This window comes from Juglans regia, chromosome 15 (genome assembly GCF_001411555.2).
Source record: "Juglans regia cultivar Chandler chromosome 15, Walnut 2.0, whole genome shotgun sequence".
Classification (NCBI taxonomy): domain Eukaryota; kingdom Viridiplantae; phylum Streptophyta; class Magnoliopsida; order Fagales; family Juglandaceae; genus Juglans; species Juglans regia.
In genome coordinates, this window is record NC_049915.1 from 9,891,116 (window position 1) to 9,908,858 (window position 17,743).

Sequence of the window (17,743 nt, forward strand, 5' to 3'; positions counted from 1 at the left end):
CCCCGTCTCTCTCGCTCGCTCGCCTCTCGTTACGCTGCGAAAACCAAACTCAGAAACCCTAAGCCCCTTCAGCCCGTGAGCTGTGACCCCGTGACCGTCCGCCGCTCGTCCTCGCCGCATCTCGGTCGCTGCATCTCGGTCACCGTCGACCTTTCCCTCTAGGGCATTGTTCACTTGTTTGGGTACTCTCTCTCTCTCTCTCTCTCTCTCTCTGTAACTATGATTCTGTGCGTGAGGAATGGATGGGGTAATCACTTGGTTGAGTAGAGTACTGGGTTTGGTTTTAATTGTTAGGGGAATATCCAACTTGATTTTATTTGTTGGGTTTGGTTGTTCTAACTTGTGTAACTATGATTCTGTTGCATTGTTTTGTTGCCTCTGTTTCTTTATAAAATGAGGTACCAGAGATTCAAGAGGGGTTGGATTTAAAAAAAATAGATATAAATATCCTTTAATAGACATGAATGTTTCCTCGGCACAACACCTTATGTGAAGGTCCATTAATCAATGAATAAATATGTTTCTTAGATTAGTAGAACCAATTAAAGTGTATTAGTAAATTGATTATTTTTTCTTGCAAGTTTGTAAGATTTCTTTTACTGAGAAAAAAATATGATTCCACGCATAAGCCGAAGCATGCTTAGATTTTGTTTAGTTTCAGAAATCAAATATGACATAAAGTTTCTCAACTAAAAATGCCCATATATCTCCAAACTCCCACAATTCTGTGATCCCAAAAGCCTAAGTTTGTTTTGATCTTTGTGCACTCTTTTAAGAAATTTCTCTCAAAATAAACTGATGTGAATGAAACCCTCCCTCCTAGCTAGCTAACACACTCTGCATGCGATACCAAAAGCAAGCCTAAATCCTGACTAGACATTCCCTTGATCTTGATCTCTCTATATATGTTAAATCAGTACCTTTACTCTAATAATACTCTTATCTCAAAAGTTTAACTAATAAAAACTGGTAAATTTAGTTATATAAATTAATATATGATCTTAACAATAAATATAGAAATATACCATGCAAGCCACCATGACCCAATCTTCTTTTTAAGATCCCAATAGTAGCTGCACGCAATTAGCTCTTCATAATTACCTAGATTCATTTCCTGATCTATTCTCATTTTATTCTCTTTCAACCTCTACATTCACGGATGTTACTTGTAGATTTACTTCGATTCGACCCTATTTTTTTTCCTAGACCACATTGTAGATAAGAAAACTTTCTGCAACCATGAAAGAAAATAATTTGGTGTTAACAAAATTAACTAGGTGTGTTTTTTAACAATGCTTCTCTTTATTGCAAATTGCTTAAATAACGAAATAAAGAAATAATCCAATAAATTCTGCAAATTGCTTAAATTGCTTTAATTGCTTTATGTTTCTTCAACCGAAATTGCTTAAATTCTGCAAATTGATTATTAGTGTTTGATTATTTATTATATTGTGTTTGGTGGTTTTTATTACTCAATAACAGATGGAAGAAGATTCTGTGAGTTGTAATGTCGGTACAACCCAAGGGGTTGGTGGTGACTCCTCGTCTATTCCATTGGATGTAGAGGAGCATGGGAGTATTCCAACCCTTTCATCCACATATACACAACAACCTACCCATTCCATCCCACCTTTACCCAAACAATAAAAAAAAACACTTAGTAAACAATCGGTGGTTTGGGAACACTTTACTAAAGTGCAATCTCTTGACCATAATAACCCAAAAGCTCAATGTAATTATTGCACTAAGCTATACAGTTGTCACTACAAGAATGACACTTCATCTATGTTACACCACCTCCGGAATGCATGTAAAACTTCCCTTCTTAGATTTAAAGGAGTTGGAAAAAGTTAGTCATCTGGTGTTGAGAGGGATGGAGAGGGAAGAGTGTGTAGCCCACAAAGTCTAGTGAAGTATGATGCAGAAAAACTTAGGGTGTCAACTGCTAAGTTTTTTATTAGGTGTGAATTGCCTTTTAGGCTTGTGGAGAACGAAGGGTTTGTCGAGTATGTGGCTGATTTAGAATCTCGATTTACTTTGCCATCCCGAATCACTTTAAAAAGGGATTGTATTAAGCTGTATAACGAAGAGAAGATACAGCTAAAAAAAATTGTTGGATGGTCAAAGAATCTCTCTAACCACCGATACCTGGACATCGGTGCAAAATATGAACTACATGTGTATTACTGCACATTTTATTGATTGCAACTGGAAATTGCACAAAAAAATATTAAAGTTTTGTCAAATTCCCAACCATAGGGGCGAAACTATTGGGAGGATGTTAGACTTGGGGTTGCATGATTGGGAGATTAATAAAATCTTGATTATCACAGTTGATAATATTTCTTCTAATGATGTTGCTGTTGATTATATGAGGAGGAGAATAAAGGGTAGTGATTGTACCATATTGGGTGGTGAGTTTCTTCACATGCGGTGTGCTGCCCATATATTGAATTTGATTGTTATGGACGGCTTGAGAGAAGTTTATGAGTTTGTAACAAGAATTAGAGATGCCGTTAGATATGTGAAGTCTTCACCGTCGAGGTTTGCCAAGTTCAAAGCTTGTGTGGTAAAGGAAAATATTAGTGGGAGGATGATTTGCTTGGATGTTCCTACTAGATGGAACTCCACATATTTAATGTTGAGTACCGCTGAAAAACACAAACAAGCCTTTGAACACTATTATATGTGTGTGGATAGTGAATTCGTGAACCCCACTGTTGATGATTGGAGAAAAGCACATATTTTTGTAGAATTGCTGAAAGTATTTTATGATGTTACATTGAACATTTCTAGTTCTTTGTATGTGACGGCTAATGTATACTTCTAAGAACTCTGCACAATTGAAGATACATTAAATGATATGTGCAATAGTCATGATATTATCACTAGCACCATGGGCATAAATATGAAAAGTAAGTATGAAAAATATTGGGGTAGTACAGATAGATTCAACTTGATGATATATGTTACTTTTGTGCTTGATCCACGATATAAAATGATAGCACTGAAGTTTTGGTTGAATCAGTGCAAAGGGGATGAGTTGGCGGATAGGATAGAGGCCAAGGTTAAACTATTGTTAAGGCGCTTGATTGAGCAGTATAACAAATTTCGTGTGGATAGTGGGGGGAGTTCTAATGTGGTTCAAGGGAGGCCAAGCACTACTTCTACTTCTAGTACTATGTCGACTAAATTTGATATCAGGTTAGAGAAATTTCTTTTGGAGCAAGGGTTTATAGAGTTTAGATCAGAACTAGATCGGTATTTGTCGGAGGGGTGTGCACAGAAATCACCCAGTTTTGATATTTTGGATTGGTGGAGAGTTAATGCCACCAATTATCCTGTCCTTGCTGAGGTAGCACGTGATGTGTTATCCACTCCCATTTCCACTGTTGCCTCAGAGTCCGCATTTAGTACTAGAGGACGCATCTTGGATCCTTTTAGGAGCTCATTGTCTCCAGAGACCGTCAAAGCCCTCATTTGCACTCAAAATTGGTTAAGGACCAAACCTGTCGACATCCAGGAGTTGGAAGAATATGTACAGTCAATGGATCTTGAAGGTAAGTTTGAAACTTGAAATATTTTTTTAATATCTATTTATCTCGATTTATTATCTATCTAACTCATTGTTAATATTTTTTTAGATGATTCTGTAGCTTCATCTTCAACAGAGGCTGCAGTGAGTCTCTCTTCTCATTCATGTTAAAAAAATTCAAGAGTAAGTGTTTTCTTCTTGCATAATCTTACTTTCTTAATGTACTACAAATTTTGCATGAAAAAGTTTCAGTTTCTTCTGTTAATATATCTCTTAGATCTAATTTACGTAGGCTTCATAAACGAAATATGAATTGAGATTTGAAAACTTTTTCTTACTTTTTTTGGGGACCAGTTTCTGTTGAAGTAGTGCCTGTGTTGTCCATGTTCTCTTTGCTATGGCCAATTCTTAAATCTTGTTGGTTTTAGGTCACGGTGGTTGGGATGGTGTTTGATAAAGCTGGAAGGAACACGGATATTGGATGAATGAGAATTTTGACACAATAGAAATGGAGGAAATACTGTAAGTTCTCTGTCTTCTACCGGTTCTTGTAATGAGATGTCATAATGCAAAGAAAGTTTGATAACCATAGACAGATAACCATAGAAAGTTTGTCTTCTACCTAGATGGTTGGTTATTGATGGGATACTTAACAGCATAGCTAACCATAGACAGATAAATTAAAATCATAGTAATAAATATTCTCAACAACTCTCTTTTCTTATCTGTTCGAGTAATACCAATGACATATATATATTTTTTTTCTTGCAGATGGGTGTTGTTGTGGGTTTGGGCCTCCTTGTTATCGTTGGTGGTGGCTTATACTTTGGAGCTGGAGTGTTTACTTTTAGTTCTATTATTTCTGATTTTTATGTATTAGAGTTTAATTAAAGTAATGTATGTGTTTTGTAATATTCTTAGCAAATTAGTTCAAACAATGTAATATGTAGTTGATTGCATCTTGTATGTCGCATGCATTTTACATGATGAATATTGATTTTTTTATTTTACATGTATTTGTGTAACAAAAAAAAAAAAAAAAAAATTCGGGTTCAACCCGGAATCCGGAATCCGGGTTTCGAAAAACCCGGATTTATCCGGGTTCCGGCCCGGGTCTGACCCGGATAAACCCGGTCCGGGTTCCGGCCCGGGTTTGAAACCCGGGTCCCGGGCCGGGTATACCCGGGTTCCCGGGTTGGAACCCGGATGAACAGTCCTAGCTACAACAGCGAGGTTCGACTGGGGCTTAATGTGAGGTTGAGTTTTACAGAATGAGTTTCTATTCTATTCAATGTGATGCGCCTCTTCTATTTTGTGTGGAATCGCTAACGTGGAAAAATTCTATTGGTGGCTGTTAAAGCCCCAACAACAGCCGGACCGGTGCAAAGCTTTTTTCTAAAAACAATGGGGGCTATGATTGTTTGTCCGGCCCGGCCCAAATGTGAAGCTTTCCACCCGACCTGAAAATGTGTATTCCCGAATGGGAATTCCCGATCCGAATGTCCGAAGCCGAATTCCAATCGAAAGTGAATTCCGAACGAGACCGGGTTTTCCAATCCGGTTTTTTTTTTTTTTTTTTTTTAAAAAAAATTATTATTAATATTTTTTTTTGTGAATCTTGAATCTTAATTATAAAATTGATGCAATTTACCAAAGTGGATGATTTTTAATTTTAGATATTATCATTTTCTTATCTGTTTTTTATTTATTGCTAGGTATTAACCTTTTACTATCATTTAGTTTAATTCAATGTTTATACTGTACAAAAAATTACGTTTTCTGAAGAATATAACCCACCTAAAGCCCTCAGGCATACAAGAACTTTACAGCTCTTAAATGTTCCCAACTTCACTATTCTTTTCACCCCCACATAAAGAGAATAAGCTGCTAAAGAACAGAACAAAGATTTGGCCCCGTTTGGATAGTGAAAGTGTTTTATCTCATCTCATCATTATAACTTTCCCAAATTCCTACACAAAATATAATAAACAATTTAGCTTTTTCAAATCTCAAAATAATAATAATATTAAAAAATAATATTTTAACAATATTTTATTCAACTTTCAACTTTCATCTAAAACCATCTCATCTCATCTCACTATCCAAACTGCACCTTAGCTTATTTGGTTGGCAAAATAACCCACCTAGTCAAGAACAAGCAACATTTAGCTTTCATCCCAACAGCAAAATCATAAGAAAAAGTCAAAACACTCAAAACTGGTGGGGTATGTGAACATATTTCATTTCAATGATTGAAAGCATAAGCACCACTGCCTGCTCTTTTTTCTTTTTTGGTTTTGTTCTTTAATAAGATCACATACCCCACCAGTTTTGAAATAAGAAAAACTCAAAACACTCAATTCCTTAACAGATGACTGGACTTTTATGATTGAAAAAATATGGGATAACTTCAACACTTTGAAAGGGTCTCTCTATACAACTGTGAGGTTGAGTGAGTGAAGCAGAAAACAGAGTAGGAATGAAAGTTGCATTGAAAACAGAGGAAGCAAGTCGGATAAAACTGATCTACTCAAATTATATTCAATAATCACCCTACATATAGACTCCAACATAGAGATCCAATTGAAAAGACCTGAGAATATGGCACGAGGTTTGTGCTTTTTTTCATCTGACAGAGATTAGGTTCCAAGACACAACAAATAGAAAACCACAAAGGAAGGCCATAGAACACATTTCAAGATGCAAATCACTTAACTTCTTTTCATTTTATAATAGCAATAATACTGCCCAATATTTCAAGATGCAGTAACAAAACCACTCTCCAGGAACAGATCTAACCAGCGGGGCACATTTCAGGAAGTCCTTGGGACGCTCCTTGTAGCATGCCAACCAAATGCTTGTTGAACATAAGAAGTACTTTGGCCAGAGACCATACACACAATTTTCCAAAGGCAAAGAGATCTAAGATATATTGTAAGAATTCAAGACCAAAAAGAACCATCCGTGCATTGTATTCAAATTAAAGTTGGAAAAAGACTGGACATGAGGCTGAGTGCAATCAATTACCTTCATAATTAATTGCTCAATTCGATTTCACATTACAACAACATAAAAAGATTATTTGAGATGCTTTGGTCCCTGCTACTAATAGAATGTGAATCATCATCAATATGAAACTTTCTTTTCTTGGTTTGTAAGCTTAAAAAGGTGATTCTTCAGGAGGGTCAGTCAACATAAAAAACCAATAAGATACTATTAAGAAGAACTGATCAATAAGATTTTCAAGGAACGTAACCTGATTTTACAATTTCTTCTGCCCCTGATTTTACAGGTATACAAAGACTCAACCATACAGAACCTCAGTAGCAATTTTCTCAAGAACCATATAATTTACACTGCAATTAACCAGAATAGCCGATAGCTAATAAATCTTTCAAATTGCACTATTACAGCTTCTTGTATGTACTCCAGATAAACAATATTCCCATCTAAAAAGGTTACATAGTTGGGTGAGAACTATTTTACACGAGGGGCATAGCTGCTAAATAAAACAGGATTACACACCTATGAATCCACAACACAGATTTTAAGTATGCATTACTCTTCCATTCAAAGGATACCCAACCTGTTTTGTTCACACAATTCCATCCAAGACCGAAAAGTTATCTTTTTCATATTAATGGTTAGTCATTCAAATAGTGAATCCTTTTTTGTTCTCTCTAAAAGCTACAAGGACCCAAAAGTATATCACCAAGTCTCAACCATGATAGGTGTTAATGATAGAAATTCTAAATTCTCATACCAATAGCTCAAAGCATGTCTAAAAGTTTGGGAATCAATAACTCCACCACTACCATAAAGCATATATTTATACCCTGACATGAGAATAATTATGCAGTAATTTTACCCACAGTTTTTTCAATCACACAAGCCCACTGAATTTCAAGATTGGTTTTTCCTCTTACTATAATTTCAGATTTAACACGGGGGCTACTAATGTGATTTTTCCTCTTCCTTGCTTTGAAGTTTTAATATAGGAAAGTACCGTAAGTTTCACCCATTTACCTTCCACATTGCAAACTCGGTAACATATATGACAGACGACTGGAAGAAATTTCTGAAAGAAAATTTCCCCAAGACTCTGAGTGGTAAAATCCCAAATCCAACAACACTAACCCTCTCACCTCATAAAACCAACCCACCAAATCAAATAAAACCAAGACATGCAAAAATGGTGTACAACCACAATCCCCTGTCCATCGTTCCTTACCTTCGATCAGTGTTCACCGAACCTTGTAGAGAAATATCACACGATCCAACTAGTGGAGAGAGCAAGCGAAAGAGACACCGAGCCTTGCAAAGCGAGCGAGAGAGAGACAAAGATATAGAGAGAGAGTGAGCTGCAAGAGAGAGTGAGACACAAAGAGATTGAGCTTTGAGAGAGAGTGAGACACACAAAGAGAGTTGCAATGAAAGTTGAGAGTGAGAGCAGAGAGGAGCGTCGAGAGTTTGAGAGGCTGAGAGCTATTAAAGTTTGGGTATAAGTTCGGACAAATTTAGGTATCGGTTAATAACCAATCAAATTCGGAAGACAAGCAGTCATTTCAACTTCCGAATTATCTTGAAACAATTTGGGTATTTTCGGGTTGGTCGGGTCGGGTCGAAAAATCAACCGGATTGGGTATAGTTTGCACACTCTTTGGGGTTCCTCGTGATAAAAAAAAAATGATTGTAGACCTTTGACAAAAGCATTATGCAGCTTTGAAAAAATCTTTTTAACAGTCCTACTAATCTGATTAGCAAGAACTTGGAGTTTTGGATAGTGAGTTAACATGAGATGAAAATTGAATAAAATATTCTTAAAATATTATTTTTTAATATTATTATTGTTTGAAATTTGAAAAAGTTGAATTGTTTATTGCATTTTGTGTGGGAATTTGGAAAAGTTGTAATGATTAGATCAGATAAGATGAAATACTTTTTGTATCCAAACCTAGCCTAACAATTATCTTCCACACAGCATTCACAATACTATGGGGCAGTATTGTTTAACATCCGTTTCCTAAAATTTTTTAAGGAGGGTATACATATTAAGGTTTTTTTCAAACTTACTATTGGTGTGAAACTACAGGAATACCCTCATAATGTCACTTATGATCACATCCCAACAAACTTGAACGAAAGCCATATTATATCCATTCAGGGCTGGTGCTTTTGTCATTGATTGTACTTTTTCCCACTTTGAGAGTCGCATTCTGTTCAAAAGGGCTCTCAAGCTACCTGTCCGTCTCTTCCTCTATGGACTTGAGTGTTAGCTTGCTAGGCTTAGGCCTCCAGTAAATTATCAAGAAAACTAACTTTCATAATACTGCCAACATGATTCCTAGATCTCATATTGATCAAAGGAGATTGAGTCATCAACCAAAAGCATCTGAATAGCATTATTTCCTAATCTGTCACAACTTAATATGTAGTAAAGACTCTAGGAAACACTCAAATAGTGGCTGCCAACACTTGGAGTTTGTATTAGGAAAGTGTAACAACCCAAGGAAGGCACAAGCCACATCTGGGCACAAACACCAAAAGGATTAATCAATATTACAATTATGCCCCCATGGAATCATAATAAAAGGTTGAACTTCTGCCCTATAAGCAAGGTGGGATCCATTCATGACCTTCCTATACATAATTATGGGTATTACAATTTCCTCTCCTTAAATTCCCGAAATCCTTGTCAGGCTATTCCATCATCAATGGCACAACTCATATCACATACTTCTGATTTTAATAATCTCTTACATAATTTGTAGCGGCTCAAGCCACATTTGGGCTCATTAAAAGAGGACTAGTCAATGTTACGATTAGAGTCCTTTGGAATCTTTATAAAGGGTTTGAATATCTCCCTCCCAAGCAATGTGGGGTCTCATTCACTACCTTCCAATACAGAATCGGGGATATTAGAAAGCTGCTTTTTTGGTGAATGCCTAAAATTGTCATAAGCTTCTTCCTCAATGAACTCCAATTGATGTAATAAGGTTCACCCATGACTTTATAGGGCCACAAAATGCCACTCCTAAGGCCGCTAGAAAATGAAAAAAATAAAATAAAATAAAATAAAATCCTACAAAAGAACTAATAGATTCAGAAAAAAGGTTATATTGGCAAACCCTCCAAATCCCTAATGGAAAAGAATCCTGAGAATTATTATGTCTACTCAAGCATTTGCTAGGGAAAAAGGATTTCTTACTTATTATGTCTCCAAATCGAGATCTTCTTATTACCGTAAATAAAAATTCGAATTTAGCTAGTGGAAAAGGATTTCTTACTTAATAAAAATAAAAATAAAGACTCGTGATCCATAACGGAAAATGATTCTTTATTCTGATTTCTTTTGCCAATAGAAAAAGAATCAATATCAGCCAAAAAATAAAATATCCCCATTTCATCACGAAAAATATACTCGATTAAAGATAAATTTATTTTTAACGATTCACAGTAGAGAGAAGAATGTAAAGAGAAAAAAACGAATAAATTACAAAAGTTACCAAACTCGTTCAAGCACCTTTTAACATCACAAATCTCACAAAAAATACTTATAAAAAAAATCACAAATCCAAACACTTAGATAATAAATTTCACAAAAATCCGATAACATAACGCTTTTTAGAAGTCAATATAAACCTATTCACGAAAATTGAAATCAAATGTCACGGCAAAGAAAAATATAAGACCGAATAAAAGAAAATTAAGAATGATCGTATAGATAAAAGGACAAATCGACTGAGACAGAAGGGGAAAGACAATACCTGTTGGAGGAGACTAGAGAGGAGCTGAAACAATTGGTCATCTGCTTTCCCTTCCTCTGCCATAATTTTCCCGATGTTGTGTTTGGCTAAATTTGCTTTCTGTGTTTATTTTCTTGCCAAATACTTCAACCGCGCTGTTCCCCCGTTTCTATTCTCTAATTGTTTATTTTATATTATATTATTATCTCTTTTAAGTGCTTTATATTTTATTTTGGAATTTTCTTTCATTTCTTTGTGTCAATATCCGTAAATTTAAATAGAATGATAAAAATAATAAATATTTTTTTTTTTTATATAACGAAGCAACAAGCTCTATTTATCAGAAAATAACTACAAAGCATCATGCTTAATAATATGTGAAACCATTTCACGAAAAGAGTTCCATCAAACCATTAAATCATGTAGATGCCATGGATACTTTGCCAAACAATGAACTGTAGCATTGGTCGTACAACCTCTATGCTATATTAAAATTTAAGGAAATCTTTTTAACAGATTTCTGATCTCAAAAACTAGATTTTTCCAAATAGATATTGACAACTCCTCTTTTGTTAGCTCTTGAACAGCCAACAAAGCATCACTTTTCACTTGAAGATCATGAATTCTAAAGGGCAGACATAATTGTAGGCCCTTAGCAATGCCAAAAGTCTCACTTCCATAGGATCAATGATCTCATGCTCGGGTTTACTAGCTGTAAAGATCACCTTACCAGTTTCATCTCGGAGTATCATTCCCACACCAAATCTACTTTGATCATGAAATAATGCTCCATCAACATTCAATTTTAGGTGACCAATAGGTGGAGGAATCCAACCACAATGAGGTTTAGAACATTTTTTCTATTCTTCTATAGCACACTCGTACTCCTTTGCAATTGAGAGAGCATGCTCTACTGCTTGTTCTGGAGCTATCCTCTTGTTCTCATAGATTAGCTGGTTTCTACTGTACAAAATTCCCCAAGCACATAAGAATAGTTTTTCCATTTCCTCAGTTTTGTTCCTTCGAATTACTAGATCCACAATATGTATGAAATCTGTTTGTGCTGCACTTTCCTGTAAGAAGTTTAGCTGAGATAACAGAGCATCTTAGAGTATAGGACAATAAAGTAGGGCATGATTGATATCCTCCTCCTCCATGAGATGATAAATAGAATTTTTCTATAAATGTCATCGGATACTATGGGATAAAAGTATGATATGGAGATGATCACCTGATCATCCATCCTATATTCGTTTAGAACAACCAATTCAAATAAACAATTAACTAAGAGAAATAAAACTTTCAAATGTACTTACTTGGGGAGACACTACTTAGGTCTGGTTTGAATAGTGAGTTGAGATGAGATGAAAAATGAATAAAATAGTGTTAAAATATTATTTTTCTTTTGAGATTTGAAAAAGTTGAATTGTTTATTATATTTTGTTTGGAAGTTTGAGAAATAGGGTCCCCTCTCTCTAGGAAAGGTGGGGGGTGGTTTTCTCTCTACGGTTCTTCAAAACTTATAGGTCTCCTTTCTTGGACTTCAGTCTAAGAGCTTATTAGTGCGTTTATTCTCGTGCCATTGTTGTTGCCCTCTACCTCTACCATGGTAGAGGAGCTCTCTAGCCTCTTTGAGGGCCTCTGTCTCACTGAGGAGGAGAAACAAGAAGTCCTCATCCTAAAGGAGGAAGTCTTGATCTCCATTGAAAAAAGTAAGAAATGCTTGGCCGCCCTTGTAGTAGCAGATAAGAAGGTCAATAAAGGTGCATTTCGTGCCACCATGAGCAAGGTCTGAAAAGTGGAGGGCCCAGTTTCCTTCAAGGATCTTGGTTTTGACAAGTTCCTAGTTGAGTTTCAAAGTGTTCCAAAAAAGGCCAGGGTCCTCTTGGGGATCCCTGGTCTTTTGACAGGTCCCTAGTGTGTGTGTGTGTTATACAACTGTGAAGGCTACTTGGCTCCCAAAGATATTGCTTTCACCAAGGAACCCTTCTGGCTACAGCTACACGACCTTCCCTTCGCAAGTATGAACAAAACCATGGGGGAAAGGCTGGGTGCAGCAATGGGCAAAGTGTTATCAGTGGATGTCGATGCTAGTGGGATGGCTTGGGGGAGTTTCCCCAGGGTGAAAGTTTTATTAAACATCTCAAAACCTCTTGTTAGAGGTCGGTTTATTACCACGAGGGAGCAATGGTTCTAGATTCCTTTCAAGTAGGAGAGGTTGCCATTATTTTACTTCCAATGCGGGGTCATCAAACACTCTGATCCAACATGTCCTAACTCCCTCCTGGGTGGTAGACTACGTGAAGGGACTGCTTCTCAATATGGTTCCTGGTTGAGGGCTAGCTCTCGGTCGAGAAGCTCTCAGACCTACAGCAAAAAGAGGGAAGATTTTGAAGTTTTAAGAGATTGGCGCCAAAACAAACAGGAGGCTAGCAAGTACGAAAATGTTGGGATGGGACATGGTGTAAAAGGGACCCCTACTACAACTTTTGAACAAGTTGATATTAGGAGCTTTGACAATTACCAGCTCAGAGGGGTTTTACATGGAAGGGGCAACACGCTTGGCCCTAAAGGACACACTGACCTTCCCTTTCAGGCAAGCTCTGAGAGCCATGAGACCTCCCCCCACCTGACTAATATGCACACAGAGGAACCTTTTGTCTCTAGGGTGGCCTCACCAAACTACTCCCTTTTCTTTCCTCATGTAGCCCTCAGGGCAGATAGTCTTGTCAGAGAAGCCACTTAGGTCAGCTCTCCATCTCAAAACTCTCCTATCGAACCAATTAAGGCTGGCAAAACAAAAGGTGGGCCTACCTGGAAGAGAAGGGCTAGGGGGCTTGGCCCTAAAGCCCACCTTGCCCCTGACTCATCCATGCGTGATGCTAATGAGCTAAGCAGAAGAAGAGGCCTTGAGGAGGATCTCAAAGGCCCATCATGACCAGGAAGAGAGCTAAGCAAGCTAGAATAGCAGAGTTTGTGTTACAGCCTTGCTAGTCCCCATGAAACACTTAGCATGGAACTGCCAAAGGCTTGGGAACCCTCGGTCAGTTCGTGAACTTCCCTTAATGGTGAAGGATAAGAACCCATATGTAATTTTCTAAGTGAAACTAAGTGCAAAAGAGAAAGAATAGAAACCATTAGAAACAAAATGAATTTTGGTCACAGTTTTGTAGTTAACTGCATTGGTAGGCATGGTGGCCTCGCCTTCTTTTGGAAGAAGGAGGTGGAGCCTGTTTTGGACTCTTACTCTAATCACCATATATCTCTCTCCATTTTTTCTTTTGCAATGGACAATAGGTGGATTGTCACAGGCTTTTATGGACAACCAGTGACTGCAGAAAGGAAAGAAAGCTAGGATCTGCTTAGACTACTCCATTCTCATATTCAAACCCCCTAGTTGTGCATGGAGGACTTCAATGTAATTCTTTTTCAATATGAACAACTTGGTACCCATGCAAGACCCTTCAAACAGATGGAGGACTTCAGGATAGCCTTACTGGATTGTACTCTAATGGACCTTGGCTATATAGGGTCTAAATTTACTTGGTGCAACAAGAGGGAGGGGGTTGACTTCACTAAATCAAGACTGGACAAGACTCTAGTCAATAATGAGTGGCTACATCTTTTTGAGCATAACCAGGTTTATGTCCTTCTTGTCCAATGCTCATATCACAACCCCCTTTTCATCACTTGCTTGAACTATGTTCCTAAACAGAAAGTCTTCAGGTATGAAGTTGTCTGGGGAAAGAGAGAAGGTTTTGCTAAGATAATTCAAACTGCTTGGCTGCAAGGTCTCTCCCATGGTTCTAAAGTAGCTATCACTCAAGAAGGTTTGAATAGCTACAGAGACAAACTAAAGATTTGGAGCAGGGAAGTCTATAGAGACCAGAGAAGGATCCTCACACAAAAAAGAGAAAGACTAAGGGTTATGCAGGACTCCAATACTAGTCAGTTCAGTGACCAGATTAACTCACTACAGAGAGAAGTGGATGACATTCTTGAGGAGGAAGAGCTGAAATGGTGCCAAAGGGCCAAACAAAGATGGCTTAAGGAGGGGGATAGGAATACCAAGTATTTCCACAAGTGTGCAACTCAAAGAAGGCAGACGAACTCCATCAAAAGCATAACTGGTGAGAATGGAAGTTTAGCTTCTAGCCAAGAGGAGATTGCCAAGACCTTTCAATCCTTCTACCATAACCTGTTTTCCACCTCTGATCCAGAAGGTATTCCTGCTATTCTCAACTCCCTCCAACCTTCAGTCACTGAAGAGATGAACTGCTCCTTAACCAGAGCTTACACAAAAGAGGAGGTTAAAAGCGCTATTCTAGAAATTAATCCCCTAGGTTCTCATGGCCCAGATGGTTTCCCAACAATGTTTTACCACCATCACTGGGCCACCATTGGGAAGGAGGTGGCTGCTGCAGTTATTGAGGTGCTGAACACCAAGGTGGGTCTCCAGGAGCTTAACCAGACTTTCATCTCACTTATTCCCAAGAAGAAATCCCCCCAGTCTATCACAGACTATGGACCCATTAGTCTATGCAATGTCTTCTACAACATCATTGCCAAAGTGCTTGCCAATCAATTAAAACCTATCCTAGTTAGTCTAGTCTCTCCTACACAGGGTGCTTTTGTTCCAAGGAGATTGATCTCTCACAATGTGGTAGTTGCTTATGAACTCTTGCATTCAATGCAAAACAGACTAAAAGGGAGGCACAATGGGTATATGGCTCTCAAACTCGACATGAACAAAGCTTGTGATTGAGTGGAATAGGGGTTCCTGCATGAAGTTATGCTCAGAATGGGGTTTGACAGCAAATGGGTTGAGTTGGTGATGCAATGTGTCACCATTGTTAACTACTCCATCTTAGTAAATGGCATTCCTCAAGAGTCATTCCAACCTACTACGAGAATCAAACAGGGAGATCCCATCTGCCCTTACCTCTTTATCATTTGTTCTGAATTACTTTGCTTCTGTTTGAATCAAGCTGAGCAGCAGGGTTTAATATCTGGTATACCAGTTGCTCGAGGAGCTCTCAATGTCAATCACGTACTTTTTGCGGATAATAGCCTGGTCTTCTATAAATTCGACCCAGCAAAATGGAGTAGACTACATCAAATCCTCAGCACTTACGAGCAAACTTCTGGGCAGAGACTCAATTTAGATAAAACCTCCATCTTCTTCAGCAGCAACACCAAACTGGAGGTCCAACAAGCTATCCTCGAGCTAGCAGGCATTAGAGCTTTTGGCACCTTCACAAATATCTGGGACTACCCTCCTATGTGGGGAGAAACGAGTCAAAAGCCTTCAGTTTAGTGCTAGACAGGATCAATGTCAAGATGACTAGCTGGAAAACCAACATGCTATCCCAAGTTGGTAAGGAAATTCTGCTAAAATCTATCTTGCAGTCGATAACTACCTACAACATGGGCATTTTTAAGCTTCCTAAAGCTATCCTAGGAGCCTCAATCAACTCTTACAGTTCTTTTGGTGGGGTCAAGGTCAAAAATCCATTGGATAAACTGGCAGTCCCTTAGGAAACCCAAGAATGAAGGAGGCTTGGGTTTTAGGAACTTTGTACACTTTAACCTAGCTTTACTTGCTAAGCAAGGCTAGATAATCATCCAAAATCAATCCTCCCTTGCAGCTCAGGTGCTCCAAGCCAAATACTACCCTACTTTAGATTTCTTCTCAGTAAAACAAAGAGGTAATGATTCTTATGTGTGGAAAAGTTTTTTGTCAGCAAGGTCCCTTCTCCTAGAAGGCCTTTTATGGAAACTAAGGAATGACAGTAACATCAAAATCTGGAAAGACAAAATGGCTACCCAGTCCCTCAACCTATCAAGTTTAGTCCCCTGTAAGCATCTTACAGCCTGATGCCAAAGTCTCAGAACTCATCAATCTTGTCACTTTGCAATGGGATCTCCCTCTCATTTATGCAATTTTCTCAAAACAAGAGGCTAGTATGATAAGCAAGATGCCCATCAGTCCCTGCAGAAACTAGGATCTATTGACCTGGAAATGTTCAACCAATGGCAAATTCTCAGTGAGAAGTGTCTATCATCTGCAAGGATCCTTGAAGGAGGACAGGATGGACCAATCCTCTAGGCAGAACTCCAACTTAGGTTTTTGGCACAAACTCTGTGGCATTAAGGCACCTAATGCCATGAAATCCTTTCTCTAGAGATCTGCTTGTGAGTCTCTCCCCACAAAAGTCAACTTGTACAAAAGGAAGGTGGTTGAGTCCCTTATGTGCTCCATTTGTGTCATCCATCTTGAGTCTGTGTCTCATGCCTTCTGGTCGTGCAAAGCTGTCCAAGATGTGTGGTTCTTATGCTCGAGGAGGCTCCAGAGGTCATGTGTTGCAAATGGTCCCTTTAAAGACATTTTGAAATCTATCTTGGATCATCTATCTCCTGAGGAAGTCACTGAAGTGGCTATCACTGCTAAACTAATATGGCACAGAAGGAACACTTGGATTTTTGAGAATCCTTTTGCCTCTCCTCTTCAAATATCAAAATAGGTTAGTGTAGAGCTGCAAGAGGGTAGCAAGAAACAACATCAGGATCCTGCACCCCCCGACTTCTAGTGGACTGCTCCCCCTCCAGGTGTCTTCAAAGTTAACTGGGATGCATCATTAGATAAAGGCAACTCAAAGGTGGGCATAGGAGTGGTAATTAGGGACTCAGCTAGTTGCATCACAACCACATTATGCTCATCAAAACCTTTGACCCCTAATCCTCTAATGGGGGAAGCAGTAGCAGCCCTTAGAGCCACCTCCTTCTGTGCTGAATTGGGTCTTCACCAACTCATCTTAAAAGGTGACTCTCTTGCAATGGTAAAGGCTGTCCAACAGAGGGAAGATAGCTAGAACTCCACGGGAATCATCATCAGAGATACCAAGCTCCTCCTATCCAAGGCTAGGAGCTGGTCTATTAGACATGTCCCTTGGGAAGTCAATGTTATGGCCCATTGTTTGGCCAAATATGCTTTAGCTTGCTAGGAAGACTGTTTGCTCATTGAAGACTATCCTCCTTGTATTTAGCATTTAATCTAATGAATGAAGTTTGTTCTTCTTAAAAAAAGAAAAAAAGAAAAAGAAAAGAAAGTTATAATGATTAGATGAGAGAGATGGGTTGAAATGATTTCACTATCCAAACCAGTCTTAAGCTTTCCTTGTAGATTTTCAAAAAGTTTCCCTAACTCTCAAAAATATTTTCTTCTTTTTTAGGAAAAAGTCTAAAGAATATTTTAAAATTGGCTATGATACCAACAATAACATTCCATCCCTCTAAGTTTGTAAAGTTAGAGAAACCGAATGCTACTAATCTTAAAACATCACATTCTTGTGCCAAGTTTAAGAGGCTCTATACATTTTTAAAATAAAATCTGAGTATTTGATCAAAATAAAAGAGCCAAAAAATAGCATTGTTCGGAAGTACTTGTTAACAAAAGCAAAAA

The 17,743-nt window shown here is 38.0% G+C and overlaps 1 protein-coding gene across 1 annotated transcript in view; it reads right to left on the minus strand.

Moving 5' to 3' along the window:
- Positions 1–10,477, minus strand: part of LOC109020278 — a 19,856-nt gene extending 9,379 nt beyond the window's left edge. The window contains exon 1 of the mRNA XM_019002718.2: positions 10,303–10,477. Within this exon, the coding sequence (XP_018858263.1) occupies positions 10,303–10,365 (63 nt within the window). The 5' untranslated portion in view covers positions 10,366–10,477. The remainder of the gene's footprint in view (positions 1–10,302) is intronic.
- Between the last annotated feature and the right edge of the window lie 7,266 nt (positions 10,478–17,743).